A 21,015-nucleotide genomic window follows, 5' to 3' on the forward strand; every position below is an offset into this window, starting at 1 on the left:
CGAACATGGCCGGCGTTGCCGACGCCGCCGCCGCGCCGGGCAGCGGCGGGGACGGGCGGCAGGACAGCGGCCGCGGGGAGCCGAAAACTCTCTGGGGCAGTAGCGACCCGCGGCCGCCCGCCGCCGGCCCGGGGCAGCCGTCCCCGCAACAGCGAACGGAGACGTTGGGCTTCTACGAGAGCGACCGGGGCAGGAAGAAGAAGCGGAGYCTCTCGGGTGAGGGGCGGCGGCGGGGCGAGCGGCCTTGTCGCGGCAGCGTGGGCCCCGGGATAGGGTGGTCCCCACGGAGAACCGGAGTGGCCGTGGCGGTGTTGCCTTCCGCCMGCTCGTGTGAACTTGGGCGAGCGACTTCAGAAAGTGCGCCGGGACCAGGCGGGCCCCGGGAGCGCCGGGCTGGCCAGGGAGCGTTCCTTCGCCCCTGCCCCTGGGTTCAGTCCGGGAAGCGGCCCGRTGGGTGCGGTGGAGCTCCTCGGGGCGGCCCGCTGTGTCCGGCTCTCCGCACCAGTCTGCTGGGGAAGGGGGCGCGGGCGGAGGGACCCCCGTGCSCTATCGCGCAGTTTGTCAGCTGTGCTGGTCAGGAGGTTTGTGAGCAGCGGGCATCATCCGTGGAGGTGTGTTATGCCCTGGAGGTGGCACTCGGGCTGTCAGGCTCCATGCTGCCCGGTTCCAGCGGGCGCGGTGTGTGACAGGAGCGGAGAGGGGCCGCTCACACCTCTGCCCCGCGTTTCACGGGCCGAGMGGCTGCAGGCTCGCTCAACTTTCCTGCTGAAGTGCTACAAATGTTTCATCGTCTTTCCAGTTCTTGTTACACGCTCGCAGCTGTGAGTGTGGTTGTCTTTGCCTCTTTGCTGGCAGTAACGGTGCCGTTAGAGCTTAGAAGTTGTACTCAGATTATTAAAAGTCATTTAAAGTAAATTAAATTTACCAGCTGGGGATTTATAAGGAAAATCAAGGGGGAAAGCCAAGGCCTTTGCTATCAATCTGCAGCTATATTTACATTCACACTTCAAGTAGTTATTTCAGGTATCTACCAAGTAATTTTTGAAAATAGCCCTGCCGATTTTGTAAAAACTGTCAGYCAGTGTCAGGATTGATTTAATGTTAGTAAGATTATAAATAACTTTATTAGCACTGTAGTCTTAATTGATTGACTTGCTGAAAATCTGGAAATACTTGAAATATTAAACTTTCAAGGCTATCTCCCCCAGTCTAGGCTTGAATGTGATAATACGGGTCTTAAGGAAAAAAAAGGGAAGTAAGATTTAACTTTAATAGTGTGCCAACAGTTGAATGCTTTCTGTCTGAGTTTGATGGGTGTTTTGTCTGATGTGTTATATCATCGGATATGCAGCATCACTGACTGCAGTTCTGGGGTGTTGATGAGCGCTACAGAATAGTGATGCAATTTCCATAGTTATAAAGGAATTGCCTTGATTGTAGTAATATTAATTAATAAAAAAAAAATAAAAAGGAATCATCGAGATACATACTGATGTGCCTGAAAAACAACTGAATAAAAAACTTTACCAAAAGGGGATTGTTACTGGAGCAGGTGGAGAATGCTTAGCTATGTTCCAACAATTGATTTGAAATTTTAAAGTAGTTTAAAATCTTTGGTGCTCTCTGACACTTCATGACAAAAACACATTATGAGAACAGGCTTCTTGATTGAGCAACTAAAAATTTTAACTCATCTAAGGGCAGCAATGTGTTAAATAATAGAAGTAAGGTTCTCTTCAGGATGATGAAGCTGGTCTTGTACTGTAAAGAGAAGTTGATTAGAGAAGAAGAAAGTACTTTTTAAAGTATGTATTTTCTTGGTTGGTAATTTGCCATGCTTATGAAAGAAGTGTGTATTTAGGATTGATGGGAGTGAAGTGAGTGCCTGGAATTGTTGTATTTAGGATTAAACTTATGATTGCATAATAGAAACTTACTGAAGTGGAGTGCATTTTACATTTCCACAACTTTTCCTCTCGTTTCTGGTTAATGGTTATCCTTTGTGTAGCTATGCATTGAAGTATAACTTAGGTAAATCATTATGTTCTTACCTTTAAAGGAATTTGTGTCCTTTTACATTTTTTGAAGAAGCTTATGCTTTCCTGTCCTGAGGCGGGGGGATAAATGAGCATACTGTAAGCAGTAAGAGTATGCTGTCTGAACAGATTAAACTTGGCCACAATCTAAAACTTTCTGTCTGCAAAAGAGGGGAATTTGAAGTAGGGAAGGAATTTGAAGTAGGAGGTAGAGTGTTTACTTGCAAAAGAAAATGTTGCTTGATGCTTTGATAACAGAATTAAGCAGTTTTTCAAATTATTTATTACTTTGTTCTGTCTTGGTGTCTCATGCTGTTCTTTTGGTTACTGTGTTTTTCCTACAGGGTCAGCCACTAATCTGTTTCACAGCTGGCACAGAGCTGGGGCTGGTGCTGGGTGGCAATAAATGCTCAGAAGGGAGGTGGCTGAGTGACTGTGCGCTCCAGTGCATCCCTGTCACTGCAGAGATGATTTTGCAGTCACAGTCTGGAGCATGTGTATTGATCAGCCTCGGTCATGAGGATTGATTATCCCTCAATATGTAGGGCATGAAGGTCTAAGGTGGCAAAAACTTTAAATCATTTGGTTTTCTGCTATAGGCCTTTAAAATAGTTTGGGTGAGTTAAGAAGGAATGGGGAACAAATAGCTCATTAGCTAAAATCTTAAAATATCTGAAGTTGGCAGGGCCCCATAAGTTACTCCACGGTGGTTGCCYAGATGCATATATTTACTGTACAGGAAACTTCAGTTGCTTGAGATTGCTTTAAGTTAGAGAAGGTTGGTTATTTGAGGTGGAAGAAAATACACCTGGGCAGTAGTTACTCAGTGTGCTTATTCATATCTCTTTTTATATTCAAGTTTTTAAACAAGGAATGATTGGCATAACCAAAAAAGTTACAAGTGATAGTGTTACAAAGGAAGACTCCAGAAAACAAGTTTGCAAGAGGTCTGAGCAATGATTTCATGGAATAAACTTTGATTGAAATTTTATACGTTAATTTAGGTTTTTACCATTAATTAAGCAACATTTTGTTTGGTTTGTTTTAAAATAAATGCCTTTAAGACTTTGAGTGCTTTTGGCCTACTTAGTAGAAGTGGATCGGTAATACATAAATCATCAAAATCACTACCCACTGACAAGCTCACACACGASAAAATGTGAGTGCTCTCACAGTTCAGCTCTCCTAGTTTAAAGGAAATCATGATTTATTAACAGTACATAATTAACAGGTAGTTAGTTATAGCGCTGTGATTAGTATCAGCACCATGATAAATCACCATACAGAAATACAGAGAATATTAATGTCCCATCACAAATTACAAAGTGCCTCTAATCACCACGAGTTCTAATCACGCCCCCTATCCAAGGAAATGCAGGCTGTAAGCACACACGGACTCTTGCTTCTTTTATACTTTTGCTTGAGCTGATTCTTTCTTTGTTCTAAAACTCTTCATAATCTTCTGGCTACTGTTAAAGTCTTCATCTTCAAAGTGATGAATATTGACAAGCCAGTTTGGGTGAATTCTTCACCCTGTTTYAATACTTCCATTCTCCTCTTAACTGCTGTTACCTAAGCTGTTTTACTAAGGATGTATATACAGCCTCTTCCTCCCCTGAAAAATGTAGAGCATTCCACCATGCAAAGTTGCTTTCCACTGCTCCAGTACCTAAGACTTTGGCTAAAATTTGAATGTACTATTTGTGAATATGTGCTTGTATCATGGTGTCTGTAGCTCTTCATCTGTTTCTCTAGGTAAGTGATTTTCATCTTCTGGGTGTTGTGTGAGCRCTGAGAGTTTCTAAGTGCCAATAACCAGAGTTGTTGAACTTCATTGTAGTATTCTGTCACTTCTGAAGTGTTACAATGAGGTGGTAATGTCAAACCTCATCAGTGAGTGTTGAAGCTTAAGTTCAACCTTCTCGTGCTGACAGCCTGAATTTCATAATTATAATTTCATAGGTTATTAATTTTGCAAGAGTTCTCTATGCGAAGTCTTTTAGAAGTCATATGAGCTGATTAAACACAGGCCAGTCAGCTTTCAGGTTATTTACCTAAAGCCATTAAAGCATGGTAGACCTGTATGTGCTTGACGGCTTTTTGGTTGTGAAAGACCTGATCACCAAAGGTTCAGTGTGCTTGTACTAGCTGTGCACTAAATCACTTGAGGTTGTGTATCTGGGAATGTTTTGCACTTGAAGAAAGCTCTTCTTTAAAATAAAACAACTTGCTAATGCTGCTAGGACAGAAAATAGCTCTCAAGAAGTCAAAAATAGAGTTTAGTAAATTTAGGAGGACTGTTAATACATTAAGRATCAGATTCCCTCAGCATACTGCATTTAGTGTAGTGGCTTTGAGTAATGYTTTGAAGAAGTGGGATGTCTGATTGCCTGGGAAGAGTAGCTTGTTTGTTGAGAAGCAGCAGGGGAAAGACTAGGGTAGCACTGGACTTAATTCCTATCACTCCTTCCTTACAAAGTTGTTTAATCATCTGCAGAAACCTTCTGGGTTAGAGGCCATGCAAATGAAACATGTAGCAAGCARTAAATAACAAAAGTGTAGCACCTTCTCACCCTCTGGAGATTGTGCCTGAAGTGTCTTCTGCTTATGTCTTCTGAATAGATCTTTCATTGCTGAGATTCATCAGTGCTGAGCTAACAAGAGGTTATTTTCTTGAACACAATGAAGCAAAATACACAGAGCGCAGAGAGAGAGTGTACACATGCATGCGGATACCAAAAGAGCTGGAAAAGGTGAAGTATGCTTTTTTATTTGATTCAATTTAGAGATGAAATTTGTTGAGTTAAATTACTTAAAGAACTTATTGTCTTTAAAACACTTTTGCTATGAAAACAAGATGTAAACTTCTATAATCATTATTTTTCAATGTTACTAACTTAAACATTTTTGTTTCAGGGTTTTTCTCCTTTTTGCTTKTTGCTGCTGGCAAATTATTTTATTAGCAGAGATAAACAAGTGCAGATGATGACAAATTAATTCAAATATAAAAATGTCACTGACTCTTAAAGGAATAATGATGCAAAGGAAAACATTTTACAGCAAAACGTAATTTTACATTTTAAAAAAAAAATTGTTTCAAAGATTTTTTCCAGTGTAGAATTCTCTGAGTATGGGAAGGTTTCAGTCTTATAAAAATATGGTGACAGATGAGTTTTTCTAAGGTTTTTGGCTTAATTTTCATAGTCTTTTATTTTGCCYCTTGCCACTGTTTACCATATCTTCCCTCTCTGTCCCAGTGTTATGGCCCTTCCTGAGGGATTCTTGCCACTTCCTTTGTGTCAGCTTAGATATCATTCTGGCCCTGCAGTGAGCCAATTTTATTCTGGCTTAACCATGTTGATTTGGGAGGTGGCAGCAGCAATATGCTCAAGGATGATGAGTAAGAAAACATTGGTAATAARGTTTGGCTAGGCTGCAGTGTAATGATAACATTAAAATTAATACTGCTAAAATTCCAAAAAYCTCTAGGGATGAAGTTACATAGGGCTTAATCAATTTAACTTTYACTGAAGGAAGAATCTTGTTCACTCTTCCTCCCACTTCAGTCTCTTGCTTTATGCGTACTGCCTGTTTTGCATGAGCTGTGGTGCTTGTTGGACCATTCCAGGAGTTAAATCAGCTCATAATTTGGCAGTGAATGTTTCACTTTCCTTCCTCTGTTTGCTCTGTGCTAGGATAATGAGCTGATTTGCTCTGCCARTATTCTTGAGAATCCAGAGCCTTCACAAGGACAGAAGGGGAGCTTTATAACCATAGATGAAAGAGCAGTGGCAGAGGGAGGAAGGGTGGGTAGGTTTCCCTTGGTCAGTAGCACTCATGTTCCTCCTTCACTATCATTAAGTTCATCCTTCAGCCACAATGAGGCCTGGTTTTACCAAACTAAATTCCCRGTCAGTTACTGCAGGAAATAACAGAGTGAATGAGGTTGGGATGGACCCATTGAGATGACATAGTCTRTGCCTTTCCATAAAGATGTGTTACCTACAGCAGGTTGCTCGGGATTGGAGGCTTTGAACATCTCCAGGGACAGTGTCTTCACATCCTCAATGTTTACCTATTCCAGTTTATGATAGAATGTTCCATTTRGTATAGAGTATTTTGTGGTAGAGACTCAGTTGGACAGTACAGCACTTCTACATCATCTCCATTTTAATTATGTAGATTATTATGTGCTGTCTCCAAAGCACAGAAATTATTCTGAAGGATCATCGCCATAGCTTTTCAATAAAACTTACAGTGTGTAAGAACATGTAATACCCAGCAGTCTTTTTATAAATAAGACTGATGCTCTTAAGTGATGCAATTGATGGGTTATGCATGGTAAATCAAACTTCAGTCTGTAATTTGAATATGAAGTATTGTGAAACTGAATAATGAATAGGTTTTAAAAATTAGTTACCTATTCACAGTGAGATAATGAAATAAATTTGTTAGTTCTTTGCATTGATTTGGTCCATCTTAGTATACATACTAGCTATACCAAATTGAGGACCKAAAATCAGCTAAATAGTGTACAGATCACTTGTAGAAACCACTTGCCTACGTGATACAAAAATTGGCTTAGTTGAAATATAGTATRTGAGACACTGGGAAATGAAGAGAAGAATTTTATTAGTGACTTGTTTTGTTTAGTACCTACTAGTATAATTACAGAATAGGGATGCAAACTATAATCAGGTAGAGTGAGAATAAATTGGAGTAAATTTATCAAAGCCTAATCTCAGAAGATATTTCTTAATAGGCACTTATTTAACATTCACAGTTTTAGAGAGGGTATAATGTTCAAAGTGTATTATTTTTTTGTTCAGAGTTCCCCTTTTTTTCTTTAGAGGAGTTAGATAATTTACAATGTAAGCGCTTCTTCCACTCAAGCATTTTGTGCAATTTCAGTGGAAGCTTTTCATTGTAGTAGGTTACTTGCACTAAATGAAAAGGTGGTATCTATACCTCCCATTTTAAGGGAACACTTTTCAGTTAATCTCAACATTAAACTTTGTGCTCCTTTGTTATAGTTACGGTGATGGAAAAGCTCTGGAGGCTTTTCTGTTAGTTCCTCAGTGAATGGAGCAGCAAAAGTAATGTTTACAGAAAAAAGTTACAGAAGKTTCAGTACTGATTATATTTCAACAGGTGTATGGAGTGAAAGCATTGGGAAAACGAGGACMTTAAACAATCATTGCAAATATTAATGCAAGCTTATAGAATGTGAAAAAATGTCATTACATTCAGGTAGAGAAGTCTGTCTAAATCAAAAAGTAGTGTTTTTGAGATTATAAAGATGTCCTCAAAGAACACAGAGGCAAAATGACAGGCTATCTTCCTGTTTTGTTTGAGTTAAGTTTAAAARTAGATAAATGTCAGTTCCAGTAATCTTCACTGCTTAAATATTCAACACCTAGTTTAAAAGTTATTTTAAAAGAAATAGGTAGTTTGATGGCATACTGTACTTTGGTTTGCACCCACACCCCACTGTCTTCCTTTCCCATCAGCAGTACATACAACTTCAACWTGTAAATGCCTATCTGTCATGGATATCTAGGTCTGCTTAGATGTTGCTAGTTTTCACTGTGTAGCCAGTTRAACTGGCTTTTGTGTGATTATCCTTGCAGAAAGAAGTATTAGCTTATGGTCTGATAGAAGCATAAAAGCATATGTCTAGACTTCCAAGTTCAGGTAGAACCACAGAACCATTTAAAGACCAGATAAAGAAGGAATGTCATGGGGGGAGAGTCTGGTATACAGTAGCTTTCAAATTGTAGAGTTTATGTCTAATTTAATTATCATAGAGTTACTTGGCTTGTAGGCACCATGAATGGCTTTAATGTTTCTGTAAATCGAAACATTTAAACTGAGGGCAACTGGAAGTTTACCTCTTCATGTTTTATATTCTTTGTATGAAAAAGGTGGTTAATCTCTGAAGGAGATCTACCACAGCTATTATTAGCTCTGCAATAGAAAATTAATAAGGTAATAGAAAAAATTTTGGGGGGAAGAAATAATATTGAAAAAGGAGGTAGGCAGAATATGCCTGTGCACATTTATGCATAGCTCTATGTTTTTTTCTCCCTAAGGTTAAATCATGAACTTTTGTAACCWTAGAGGAAAGTCACCATTGCGAAATGAGCTACAGTTACATTCAAGTGCAGTTTATCTGTTAAATAAAGACCAAGTTCAATAAGCTGTGAAGGTCTACAAAAGCCTTTACTGCTTGGACCTTGTGGTGCAGAATTTTTGAATAATCTTCAAATTGTTAATATTTCTTATAGTTCAGCTGATTCAACAAATGAGAATATTGTGCTTAGTTGGTTAATTAGTCTTATGTAAATATGTTTCTCATAACATAATTTTTATAAACTTCTAATGTACTTCTGTTTTATTTTTGTAATTTAGTTGATGTTTTTTGGAATCTTTTTGTGCYTGGATGCTTTTCTGTACGTGTTCACCCTGCTTCCTTTGAGAGTTTTTCTGGCAATGTTCCGGTTCATCACTTTGCCTTGCTATGGCTTACGGTAAGTTGATTCAAGAGAAAGGTGTTGATATGCTTGAATAATATTTCACCATTTATTTGTGTGCTTCRTTTTATGACCTCTCAGTGCTGTTTGAACTACTAATGACTTCTTCCACTGTAAGATAGAAGTCTTGATCTAAACTAGCCAAAGTAAGGTTGTGTGTGGGACYTTTAAGCTTTACCAGCAGTCACTAACTGTCATCGTTGTTTCCTTCAGACACAACAGTTTGGTAACAGCAGCACTTAGGCATATTCAGGTTAGTAGAGGACAGAGATGTAACCTTACCTTATWGTTTTGTTCTTTTATCTAACATCTATTTGAACATGGTTTTAAAATTTCTTAGACTTAATGACTTGGCTCATGTCTTTTGATAGGYTCTTTKATATTKRAACAGAAATTGTTCACTTCTTAACAAGATTTCCTTATTTTCATGGAAAACTTTGTCAAAAAGATCCCTGAATAAAMTGTGTTCTTGCCTCCTAGAATCTTATGGACTAAAACTTGGAGAGGAAAACTAATTAGAAGATTAAGAAACTTTAGATCTTAAACCCCTGATTTTCTGTTCAGATAAATACTAAGAAGTTGCTAATACATAGAATTTTTAGTTTGCTTTTCTGGCATAAGCATAAAAAATTGGACAGAATTAATTTCTTTCACAGAATTTGCTACTGTATGGTAAAGTTAATTGTGTAAGCCTTAAGTGCAGCCTAAAATAAAAGGAGAATTTGTATTGATGCTAGGGTTTTGGGTTTTTTTCTTGAATAAATAAAAACTTCAGGGTCTTTTTTCCGAATTTTCCAAAACTTGAAGTTGATGTGTGTTTACTGTGGGTGTTCTAATTTTTTTTCAATAGAATTGCTTGTATTTGCAGAATTATGTATTTGCATGYGAAGGGTTTTTAGATGCATAGTTTAGAATAGTATGTTCTGATTAGAGCAAATGCTAGTCTAGATTCAAAAAACTAGTATTTTAGAATATAGTCTAAAGTTGAAATGTTTGCTTTTGATGATTTTTAACATAGGCACTAGATGGCAGTCTCTAATGTTTTATTGTGCTGTTAATTTCAAACTGAACCTCAGACTTATTAGGTCAAGAGAATTTTCTTAGCTGTGTAAAAATGACGGCTATTTGGTTTTAGCCTGATGCAAGGCAAATTATATGCCTGTTTGTGGATATCCGTATGGATGCTGTTACTAAATTCAAGTAAATGTAATGGACTTTAGTGTATCATTTGAATCTTACTGGTTTTCTGTTTAAGAATATTCTTTCTTATTTATGAGCTTAACTTTACTTTTGGCAAGGAAGTTTTCTGCTGTTCTGAAGTTACAATTAAAGATTCCAAAGACCAGTTGCTGGTTTTGGTTATTATGCAACATCCTGAWGAAAGTGGCATTTGAAAGACAGATGCACTCACATATATGTGATGTGTGTAGACATACATGCACCTGCAATGTTAATATTTAGTCTTCTTGCTTGACAATATTTTGTGTGTAAGGCATGATAGAAGCTGGTTTAATCTATTTAATTTGACTGTTAACTTTAAAATGTTACCAAGTAAGATGCAGTGAAACTGAGATTATCTTGAGTGAGGAAGGCTTTTTTTTGTAACAGCTCCTGAAGCAATTTCTTTTGTCACTATTTCCTCTAATGTGTTTAGGATTTAGTTCCCTAGAATCTCTTGTTCAGTACCTGGGGCTTTGATTCATTCATGTTCTAAAGTTGGTGGCTTTTTACTGAAAGTTTTAGAATTCATGTCTGTAGTATGTAATAGAACTTCTTCAGACTCAATGATTCTTATTTCTATATTCAGAGCCTGCACATTGAMTTTTTGGGGAGTTTCTTGTTGATTTTGTGGTTATGATGATTTTGTTTGTTATGGCAAAAAATATTAGTGATTTTCTTCCAGCTTTGGAAATACCTTTGTATGTATTTGTAACAAAATAGGGTTGAATAGGTAAAGTACATTTGTAATGATAAAAGGTACTTACAAAGCAGGTGGCTGTCTATCTTTTAGCTTGCTCTTTCTTACAAATATCAAATAAATGTTGACTAATTGTTATTTGAACCTGCCACATCATATTCCATTCTGTGTAGTAAATAAAAGTGCTCCTCCCTTCATTTTGACTTTTTTTCTCAACATCTCAGTGAAATAATTGAGCAGTGAGTGTTCTGTTTCCCTTCCAGTTTACTCTTCARTTTATTTATTTCCTCATAATTCTATCTTCTTTTCAGTGTAGAGAAAGATCATATTACCCATTATTTCTTTAAAACAATAAACCCAAATTGCTATCTATAGTATATTATGCTCAGTGCTTAAATAGAAGGGGAGTGGTTTATAGCCTCTTCTGCATGTAATACTTCATTTTACAGAGTTCTGAAAGGAAGTAAAGAGTAATGTATCTTAGAGAAAATACTTTCCTTTTTCTGCCTAGGGCAGTGTAAGCGCTTCAGTTTGACTTCCAAATCATCCGTCCTCATCACTTGATTTTTCCTTTTGATCAAACTTAGTTCTGTGTTTTTGTCAGAGAGATTGGTGCTAAAAAAATGCTTTAAAACTTCAAGAACTTCAGTCAGAGGTTTCTGTCAAGATATTGAGTGAACTAAACTGCTGGTTTAATTACCGTAATCAAATTGGCAAAGCCTGAATCATCACATGGTGGTAGTTTTGGTAGGTGCAATTTTACTGCTTCTGTGCTCTCTAAGTGGCAGGGTGCCATTAAAAAAAATTAAAAAACACTTCACAAAATTAGATTATATCATCTGAAATTACAAGAAAACATCTCTACTGTATTTTCTTTTGAGTCAAGAAAAGAACTTTGCTAAATTATTCTCTTTGAATCTTGTAGACTACTCTCACTTTATTAGAAAATTCTTTCCTGGCATAAAAGATTTGTTATTCCAGCAAAGTATGTGCCAAGGTAGACAGAGAAGTGGACCTGGTGAAGTTCTGTTTGGAATTAGAGTCCTTGGTGACACATTCCTAAAATTAACTCTATCCATGGTTGAAAGATACAGTTTCATTTTACATTTGAGACAATTTTTTATCTGTAYCTCAGACCCAGAGATTCTGGGTAGATTAGTATAACTGCCTGTTTTGAAACTCTTTCTTAGAGCTAACTTACTTTTTTTCTTGAAAATATGTTGCATACCAATAACAGGTGATCTGGGAATGTGGAGAAGCTCTTCTGTATTACTTGTAAAAAACCACGATGTGAAAGCTAAATTGTATGTTAGTGAAAGTCGGAAGGGGCTCCCAGTTTAATTATGTTTAAAGGCATTTTACATCATCTCCACAAAACAAGAAAGGATTTTTAGGGAAAGTGAGTCTTTTTTTTTCTCCAAGTTCTAGTTTTGTCAAGAAAATACAGTAGAAGATTATAAATTTTCTTGTATGTAAAGACTGATTGACAAAACCTTTACCAGACACCCCCACACACACCTCATCTCCAGGGGTTCCCCACCCCCCACTGCAGAAGTGGGTCCAAGACCCTTTGGGCTCTTCCCAAGGGATGAGGGCAGCGCCTGGATGGTGGAAGCCCAACAGGATCCTGCTTTGTGTGAGCAGCACCYACCCACCCCTCACATGCCCCAGCAGCTCCAGTTCCTCACACCAGAGCTGAATCCCACTGGGAACTAGAGCATGGTGTTAATGACACCAAGGCTGGGGGTTCAACCCCTATGCCTTCCATTTACCTAAGAGTTGGACTTAACAATCCTTGTGAGTCTCAGAATATTCTGTGAATTATTCCATGTAGAAGTAGATCATTAGTACACATTCTAAATTTTTCTTTTACTCTGCTCTCTGAAATAAGTGAATTTGGGTCCCATCGGCAATAACATCAATAACTTCAGTTGTATTCTATGTACCTCTTAAAATTCCCATTGACCTCTGGTGAATTCACATATTCATGTTTTTCAGTAGGAAATAAATAGAATAGCATTATTTCAAGAAAGAAACRTAGAAAGAAGGCATATCTGAAAGAATAAACAAAACAAACAAATACACTGGCATTCCTAAAGAATTAGGAATTATAGACATTATTTCTTTTTTCATATTATTAGGCTATTAAATAAATTTGAACCTCTGTTACACACTTATTCTCAAGCCTATTTTTGTTGTTTTGCTAAGCAATTCAGCTATTAAATCCATGAACTTCCTATTGTCACCTAAAGTTCRTTGAGGAAGTTGTGCATCTGCCCACCAAAATATGTAGCTTTCTACCTACCAAAAAAAAGGGAAGATGCATTCACTATTTCTATACTCTCAGATCAAGTACTCCTTTCTCCTTTCCATAACAGCACATAGTGTAGCAACATTACAACCTTCTCTTTCTTTCTTTCTTGTAAATCAGACCGAAGGGAAGAGCACTTTCACTTCCTTTATAGGATGGAATGTGGTGTCACAGGGATTCCTCCTTGGTGAGTAAATCCTGATTTTCTTTTTCCTTCTATGCTGTCAGCCAAATTCACACATCTACATGTAATCAGTAAAAAGGCTGGTTACAAATGAATAGTATGGCTAAATTAACCAACATACCACAGAGGAGAAACCAACATTTAGTTTTAATTACAAACACATGAAATTGATTCAGCACTATTTGTGGTAGGTATATTTTTTTCTGTAACGTTGCATCATAGTGGCAATAAGTTGTGATCTTAGGTTTCAAGCATTTTTTTTCACATAGACTGCCTATGCACCAATTTGGCCTAGTTTAAAAAAGGATATATTGGAAAAACTATAGCCCCTGCTGTTCTTCAGTTTATAGTGCCTTGAGCTTTTTGACATTTCTTCTAAGTACTGCTTCAGTCAGGTTCATAGCTATATTTTTGTATTTTAAAGCAGGTTTTTTTGTAATGCTTAACYTAAATCTTAGGAAGTACTGGAAGTTTGTTGACAGGTATCTTAGTGTTAGACTTACAGATAATGCCATGCATGATAAAATACAGCACTTTAGCATATGTTTGTTTACTGACTTCAGTTATATTTGATTCTGTTATTTAAAAAGTGAAAACTTAATAAAAGCTTATTCTAGTTGTCACTTATTTGAAACCTCGTTCTGTTTTTTGTTTATTTTTTGGAGACAGCTCTCATCGGGGCSTAACAGCAAGGTTGGTTTAATTTCATTTTTAGCATGGTCTTGTGCTGTATTGTGTGCATGTAGAGGCTGTTTATTATTTGAGAAATGCAATGCCACCTAATCTTGGCAAGCTCAGCTCTCAGTTTCTTAGAATTCTACATTTGGGACATGCTTTTCTTATCAGCCTGTATAAACRCTGTTTTATAACAGTGAAGTCCTGCATATTGTAAGGTGTTGYTCTTTTTAAAATCTCAAACTGTAAGTTAGATTTGATCAAAATAGCYTTTTTTCCTGAAGCCAAACTTGAGCATAATTGTAGGAAAATATTTCCAATAGATCACATTGTCCATTTTAAATAATTGTAGTCTGTAGTTATGGGGGCAASTATACCCTTCAGACAGCCTTGCTTGGATTTTATTTTCCCTGACATCTTTACTTRTGCTAACAGGAAAATATCCCCTTATGTGTTAATGTAATATTTTTTGTTAGTTCTTCATGTAGGTTTAGAAATTTGACACCCCAGTTCATTAATGAARGATACATTGAAGAACTGAGAGTTTGATAAAGGCTACATTAAAACAGCCCCATTGTTCAGTTTCCATACAAGTATCCAGATGTAAAATGGAGAAAGATACCTAAGCAAAACTTTAACTAGACCACTTTATCAATAACAGAAATATATTATTCTAAACCTCAATGGCTGCCTAATTGTTTGAAAGTGTTAGCATTGAATAACAAATACAGTTAGAAAGAATTTGCTGTCAAATACTTGCTCAAATTTGTAACATGGTAAAAACCTTCAGTGCATTATTAGCTGAACAAATAACCTATATAAAAAGGGTTTTTTAAGTGCCAACTTTTATATAAACACTACTCTTACAAAAGCTTTTAAATGTGTATGTATGTGTGTTATTAAGATGAAAATATCCATCTAGAGCTTTTTTCCAGTGATAGTGKGTTCATATTTTTAAATTAATGTATGTATGACATCAGTGTTGGAAATTTTGTATGTGACTTCAAAGGAGTAATTGTTTAGARTAATCTGAATTACTTGGATGAGATATATATAGTATAAGCTAAAGGAATCAATTAAAATGTAGTGATTTGTATAGACAAATAAGAAAAAAGTTTTCAATGCAGTTTTTTTCTTAAAAAACTAACAAAAGAGTCAAAACCCAAACAACTCTAAAAGACGACTGGAAAACCATATGTAATCAGATTAGTGAAGAATTGAGGAGCACCAGGAGACCTGGAAGARAAAAATAAAGAAATCATATGACGCCATATGACAGCCTATGCAGTTAAGTTTAAAATAATATATTCAGGGTGCTAATGGGTTGGATGCCAAAGTAACTCAGTGCTCAGACAAGCGTACTTGTGCAGATTACACAATGTAGTGAAAGCATTGTTCATTTTGTAGTRACAATTGCTGAAAAGCATACCAGGAACAACTGTAGTGAAACTTTTTTTTAGACTTTTTTATAGAGCAAAACCAAATTTCTCTTTGTCCATATTGCATTTTACTTTCCAAATGGTTAAATTTAATAAGCAAGGAGCTTGTTAAAACACCTAACACACAATCTTGKTTTTTTTGGAAATCACTTGCTTAATCAATCTTGTGCATTAGCTACTTGTGATTTTGAACATAGTAAAGGCAAATATTGGTAAACTCTGATTTATTTTTAATAACACTCTTCCTGATGCTGTGTAACTTCAGTTTGTACAGCTGTTGGAACAAAAAAGAGGTTGGTGGGGTAGATACCAATATTCTGAAAGCCTTGAGCTGGTTTACATCTTTAATCAAGTAAAGTACTGTGAAATCCATCATGCTGTTCAGTAGCAAACATTAAGCATCAGTAGTATGACCATCTGTGTAGTCATAGCCCATATAGATAATTGAACCTAAAGTTTTTCAACCAGTAGATGGAGGCAGAACTCTTTATTACTGTATAGAATATGAATCATGAATTTTGAATATGTTGTTAAATAGACATATCTTGAAAATTACAGTTAACTAGAAATGGGTAACAGACAGGTAACTAGAGTTCCTTAGACTTTTACTTCTTTGAGAGGTCTGCTTATGATGACCACTGGTTTTCCACACTAGATTTTTCTTCATAGTATAGGTGTTWTATGTAGATTGTGGTATGTTTGACTTAATTTTTCTAACAGAGGGTTTTTTTTAATTAGTGTCACAAGTCATCTTGAAAAAAAAATTTTGTTGTTTTTCCTAAAATTTATAGAAGTTTGTGGGTAGCCAGGATATTTGGGAGCATTCTAACTTGATAGTATTTTAATTTAATTTTATAGAAGAGCAAAGTAATTCTTCCTAACTATTTATAAGGGAAGTTGCTTGCTTTTAGCTTTCCAAGGTGGAGAGGATGTCCACAAATCCAGTGGCTTTCTAAAGGGAGAAAACACTTGGATTTACTCTTTCTAAATGTGTTTCATGATGGATAAACCATAAATTGGAAAGTTTGAAGCATGAGTATTAAACCTTAATTGTTATTGTGTTGTAAAAGGGAGGGTTTTTTTCTGTAACAGATTGATGTTCAGTTTCCAGTTCTTGATTGATGTCAGTCAATGCAATGTAGAAATTTTGCCATAGTTTGATTTTCAACTCCTTTAAATACTGCAGGATAAGCATTAAGCTTGGCATGCTTCTGCTTTAACAATTGACTGGGCKGAAACAGAAGCATGGTGTGGTGGAATGGGGAAGCACAGCAGTACGGCTTGCACATCACTTTATGTTAAAATGAATAATAAGCTTGGATATCCCCTTAAGTATGCATTTCTGTGTTTATATAATTTTGCGAAGTAAGGCTTTGTTTCTGTAGAGATTTTCTGTCAATTAGTAGGTGTAATGATAAATGTACCCAAAGGCCGAGGAGTTTGAGCATCTTGTCAAGTACATGCTGTAGAATGTTGAAGTCTCTGTGTGGCTTTTTTCTGTATTGTCCTAATTTGCTTGTTAGCGTTACAGTGCAAGAGAGTTTCTCTGTCAAGGAATTCTTGGATTTTCACTGAATTCATGCAGATTGAAGGATCTCATGTTTAAACATGTTGGTATATTCAGTGTTAGTAAAGCAATATAAGATTRTACRTAGTGGATAATAGAAAGAATGGATGAAGCTTATTCTTTTATGTTTAGGTACTTGGCTGTTTGAATRAGTTTTAAAATTTGATTCTTTGATAGTCTAGGCTGTACAGCTAATGTGGGAACTGGAGACTTAGCATAGTGAAACCACTTGTAAAATTCTATAAAGAGCATCTTAGAGAACATGACTTACAGCAAAAAACCTTTGAAGTAGTAGTGGAATAACGTAGAATGGTTGGGTTGGAAAGGACCTTAAAGATCTTCAGCCCCCCTGCTATGGGCAGGGACACCTTCCACTAAACCAGKTTGCTCAAATAATGGCAGACGATAATTAGGTGAAAAGACACAAGTCATRTATTGTAATACGTGCACTTGAAGGACAGTCCAGATACCCTGAATCTTGTTTACTGGTTTGAGGTGTGCAAATTGTAATGTAAATTATATTCAGCTGTGTAATCAGCTAAATTTTGAAACCACGTAACATTATTTCAGGAATCTGGCAGGATATTAGAGGAACTACATCTTGGACAAAGGCTTTCATGATACTACCTTTTAAGAGCAGAATTCATTAAAGCCAGGCAAGTGTTAATATTTAACTCGGTTGTGCAGCATCACCGTATGCCTGGGATCGCTTTGAAGGAAAGGAATAACTACTATCTACAGAAAGATTCGACTGCACAGTGTTTTGTTACGTTGCTACCAGAATGATTAAAGTTGTACTGCTTTTTAATTATTGTTCTCRTTTTGTCACTCATGAGAAAAAACACCCATATGTAATTTTTGTATGAAATCTTTCTGTATTCTGTCATACTACATGCACTKCTGTAAAAATGTGAAGTATATGGAAGTGAGATCAGCTGTTTCAGATTCTCATATCTCTTTTCAATGGTTTCTAACCATCGTACAACATCACACTCTGAGTTATCACATCATCTCAGTAATGTCTAATTCTTAAAGCTTGGGTCCCTACTGTCAAGTGAGATCTTGAAGTTACCAGCACTATGCTATGTTTTTCTTGTTTGTGTTTTGACTTTTTTGGCTACTTGTAATGGCTTGGCCAGTATGAGCTTTTTCACTTTGTTTCTTTGAGATTCTCTAGTACTCATGGTGTGCATGGCTGCAACAGCATGAATTTGTATGTGATATTAATCATGTGGTCTGATTAGATAGTGCTTAAGATGTCCTGAAAGTACTTTCAGTGTTGGCATTGAGTAGTTACTGGAGACAATAAATGAAAACATATATTGAGAAAAATTAATGCAAAATACTAGGATGCTGTGACAGGCATGAAATCTCATCAGCCTGTGTGTATTTATATGTWTTAAACAGCTTAAAGCAAATGATACAAATGATTTGTGATAAATCTAGATTGAACCTGTGTGAGCCTGATCATATACTAAAACTGCAATGGTCAGCTCTCTCTGAGCACTGACTACATCATTTCATTACTGCAGGCTTTGCAGTCAGTTCTGTGTATTTGCCAAAAGGTGACAAATCATTAGACCTAATCCATTTATTTGATCTCCTTGTCTTTGTAGGAAATAATTGTCCCTTTTCCGTATTATAGTCAGAACCACACCTCAAAATCGTCTTGTAAATGTTACTAACCAGAGCAGAAAATGATTCTGGTATAATARAAATGCTTCTATGGATTTATGCAGTAGACATGGTTAATCCCTCTCAATTGGAAACATGTTAGTGGTACACTGTAGTTTACTTGTCAATACAAAGGGGTCTTTCCTAGYGTACAATGAGAACACTGAAATATATTTTAAATGCCAGGATCCTCTTACTCTTCTTACTTTCTAGAAAGCAGTTTTTAGTAGCCAGTCTTTGCAGTAATCCCCTGTACTGAGATGGGGTTTGAAGCGCTAGCAGCTCTCCTGTCATTAAACTGAGAAAATTGAAACTGTGAGGATATTTTTGTGATGAAGAYGTTGTGGTTTAATCCCAGCTGGCAGCTAATTGCCACACAGCCACTCACTCACTCACTCCCTCTATTGCCCACCCGTGGGAAAGGGAATTTGAAAGTTAAAGTAAACTTCATGGGTTGAGAAAAGAACAATTTAGTAATTGGAAGAAATTGTGCTAATAATAATACTAAATATGCTAATAATAGTAAYGAGAAGGAGAGAGTCTGACACAACCCAAGAGAAATAAGTGAAAGAGCTGCCCACCAGCCCCTGTCTGGTACCCAGCCAGTCCCTGAGCAGTGATAGACCCTGTTCTGGGAAACTTGCCCAGTTTATGTACTGGGTGTGATGCTCTGTGGTGTGCAATATCCCTTTGGCCAGTTTGGGACATCCTGTCCCCTGGCTACAGTCTGTGCCAGCTTTCTATACAGCTCCTCACTAGCAGAGCATGAGACACTGAGAAATCCTTGACTCAAGGTAAACACATCTTAGCAACAACCAAAATATTCAGTGTGTTATCAGCATTCTCATACTAAATCCAAAAATACCATCTGCCTAAAAGAAAAGGCACTCTGTCCCAGCCCAGACCAGGACACTTGTTCTGAAGTTGTTCACAGCATTACTATTGGTTCTGCTTCTCATGTGGTGAGATGTTATAATAGGAAGTTATGTAGAACTCTGAATAGAATATTAATAGTTTGTATTTTTAATTTAAAGATCAGAAAAAATATTGTTTATTGCAGGTTTTTTTTTTCCTAGACATACAGACAGACTACTGAGAAACTAAATCCAAGTCACCTTAAGAGGTAGGACAAGAGGACTTCAAGTTGTGCCAGGGGAGGTTTAGATGAGGTACTAGGAAAAATGTCTTCATCAAAATGGTTGTAAAGCAGTGAAACCCCCCAGGCTGTTGTTCAGGGGAGTGGTGGAATCACCATTCCTGGAGGTATTTAAAAGCTGCATATACTGTGGTTTACTGGTGGACTTAGCAGTGATAGGTTAACAAGTGGACTCAATTATCTGAAAGGCCTTTTCCAATCAGGATGATTCTAMAATTCTCTAAAAATGTAATTTGAATGGGATTTGCAAAAGTTTAATTCCTGTAAAGCACAGCAATCAAGAGTAGTTGATCTGGCTCTTTAGGGCAACTTTGGAATTGAATCTCAGCAGCAATCAAATTTGTTCTGTGTGCAGTACATTCTGAAAATCTTTTCATCTTTCCAATGAATAGGATGCTGTGTACAAGTTTGTATGCAACTTCATATACTGTTAGTCTCCTGAGATAGTTTTCAGAGTTGAGACCACCTTTAGAAGAGCAGTTGTGCTCCTGATTATACATAGTCTCTTCTCAGAGTTTGTRTTCCCCTGTGATGGTTGCTTTCTGCATTTACATTGGCTTCTTCTGAGTTGGTTTTACTTGAGTGTAGTCATATGGATGAAAATCAACACAAGCAGAAGAGTGATAGAGTTAACAGTACAGAACATCTGCAGCTTGTGACTGTACTGGTGCTTTGATGTGACTTGTAAGCTCAAAAACCTTTGTCATGATATTTTCAGTCTATATTGATTTGTGGACATCAAAGCTTTTTCCTGTGAGAATCTTTCTGGACTGCTTCAGGAGCTTCATAAACAGATTCTGCTCACTAGTGCATTTCAGTAARAGACCATCCTATCATTAAAATTGATAACTTACCAAACTTCTAAAAGACATACTTTTGAAGTGGGTGTTTCTTTTGTTCATGAGATTTTCTCTGCCAGGTACTCACTGCTTCTCTAATGATAAAGTAGTYGTTGGCTAGATGAATGAAGATGCTAATTTTCTGAATAATAAATTCTGATTCACTTTTTCACATGCCTGGTGTTACTCTTGCGGAATAATAGTACCTTTACCACTGTATTTCAATCTGTATTTAATARGTTGAGTGTTGGTTGGGAGACTTGTACAGAAATTACTTCCAAAATGGAAATAGATTGGAGAAAAAGGAATATTCTGTTAATCAGAATATGAGTAGYAATCATAATCATGCTTAAGTCCTGTAAAGATTTCAATATATACTATTCTATTTTAGAATAGTATAATTGTAAGTATATAATTTATAAGTATAATCATGTAAGTCAGACGTGTTAAATAAGGCAGTAAATTTGCAAAGTGTGATTTTGCAGTTTGAGGAGGTGCATTCTTTTCTGTGTCATGAAAAGGCAATCATAGGCTTTTTAAGCAGTGGGCAAAAGGTACAGATTCAGTTTTCTTTAATTTTTTCAACTGGTGTTTACACTTAAAACTCAGTTTGGGGACTGAAGAAAGAAAGAAAATTCAYTGAGCCATTTTGTTGAGGACTTACGTTGAAATAAGATGTGATG

At 36.8% G+C, this 21,015-nt stretch overlaps 1 protein-coding gene across 2 annotated transcripts in view; it reads left to right on the top strand.

Moving 5' to 3' along the window:
* Window positions 1-5: 5 nt before the first annotated feature.
* The window catches only part of TAPT1 (transmembrane anterior posterior transformation 1), a 50,772-nt gene continuing 29,762 nt past the window's right edge, over window positions 6-21,015 (top strand). The window contains exons 1-3 of one of the 2 annotated variants that reach the window (XM_057374442.1): window positions 6-216; window positions 4,659-4,789; window positions 8,448-8,566. In XM_057374442.1, coding sequence (XP_057230425.1) covers window positions 6-216; window positions 4,659-4,789; window positions 8,448-8,566 — 461 coding nt within the window. Of the gene's footprint in view, window positions 217-4,658; window positions 4,790-8,447; window positions 8,567-12,918; window positions 12,986-21,015 lie in introns of those variants that run through there. The other variant, XM_057374443.1, reaches the window with a different exon arrangement.

The sequence above is a fragment of the Malurus melanocephalus genome, unplaced genomic scaffold (assembly GCF_030028575.1).
Source record: "Malurus melanocephalus ecotype Western Australia unplaced genomic scaffold, MMel_1.1 scaffold_225, whole genome shotgun sequence".
Taxonomy (NCBI): Eukaryota; Metazoa; Chordata; class Aves; order Passeriformes; family Maluridae; genus Malurus; species Malurus melanocephalus.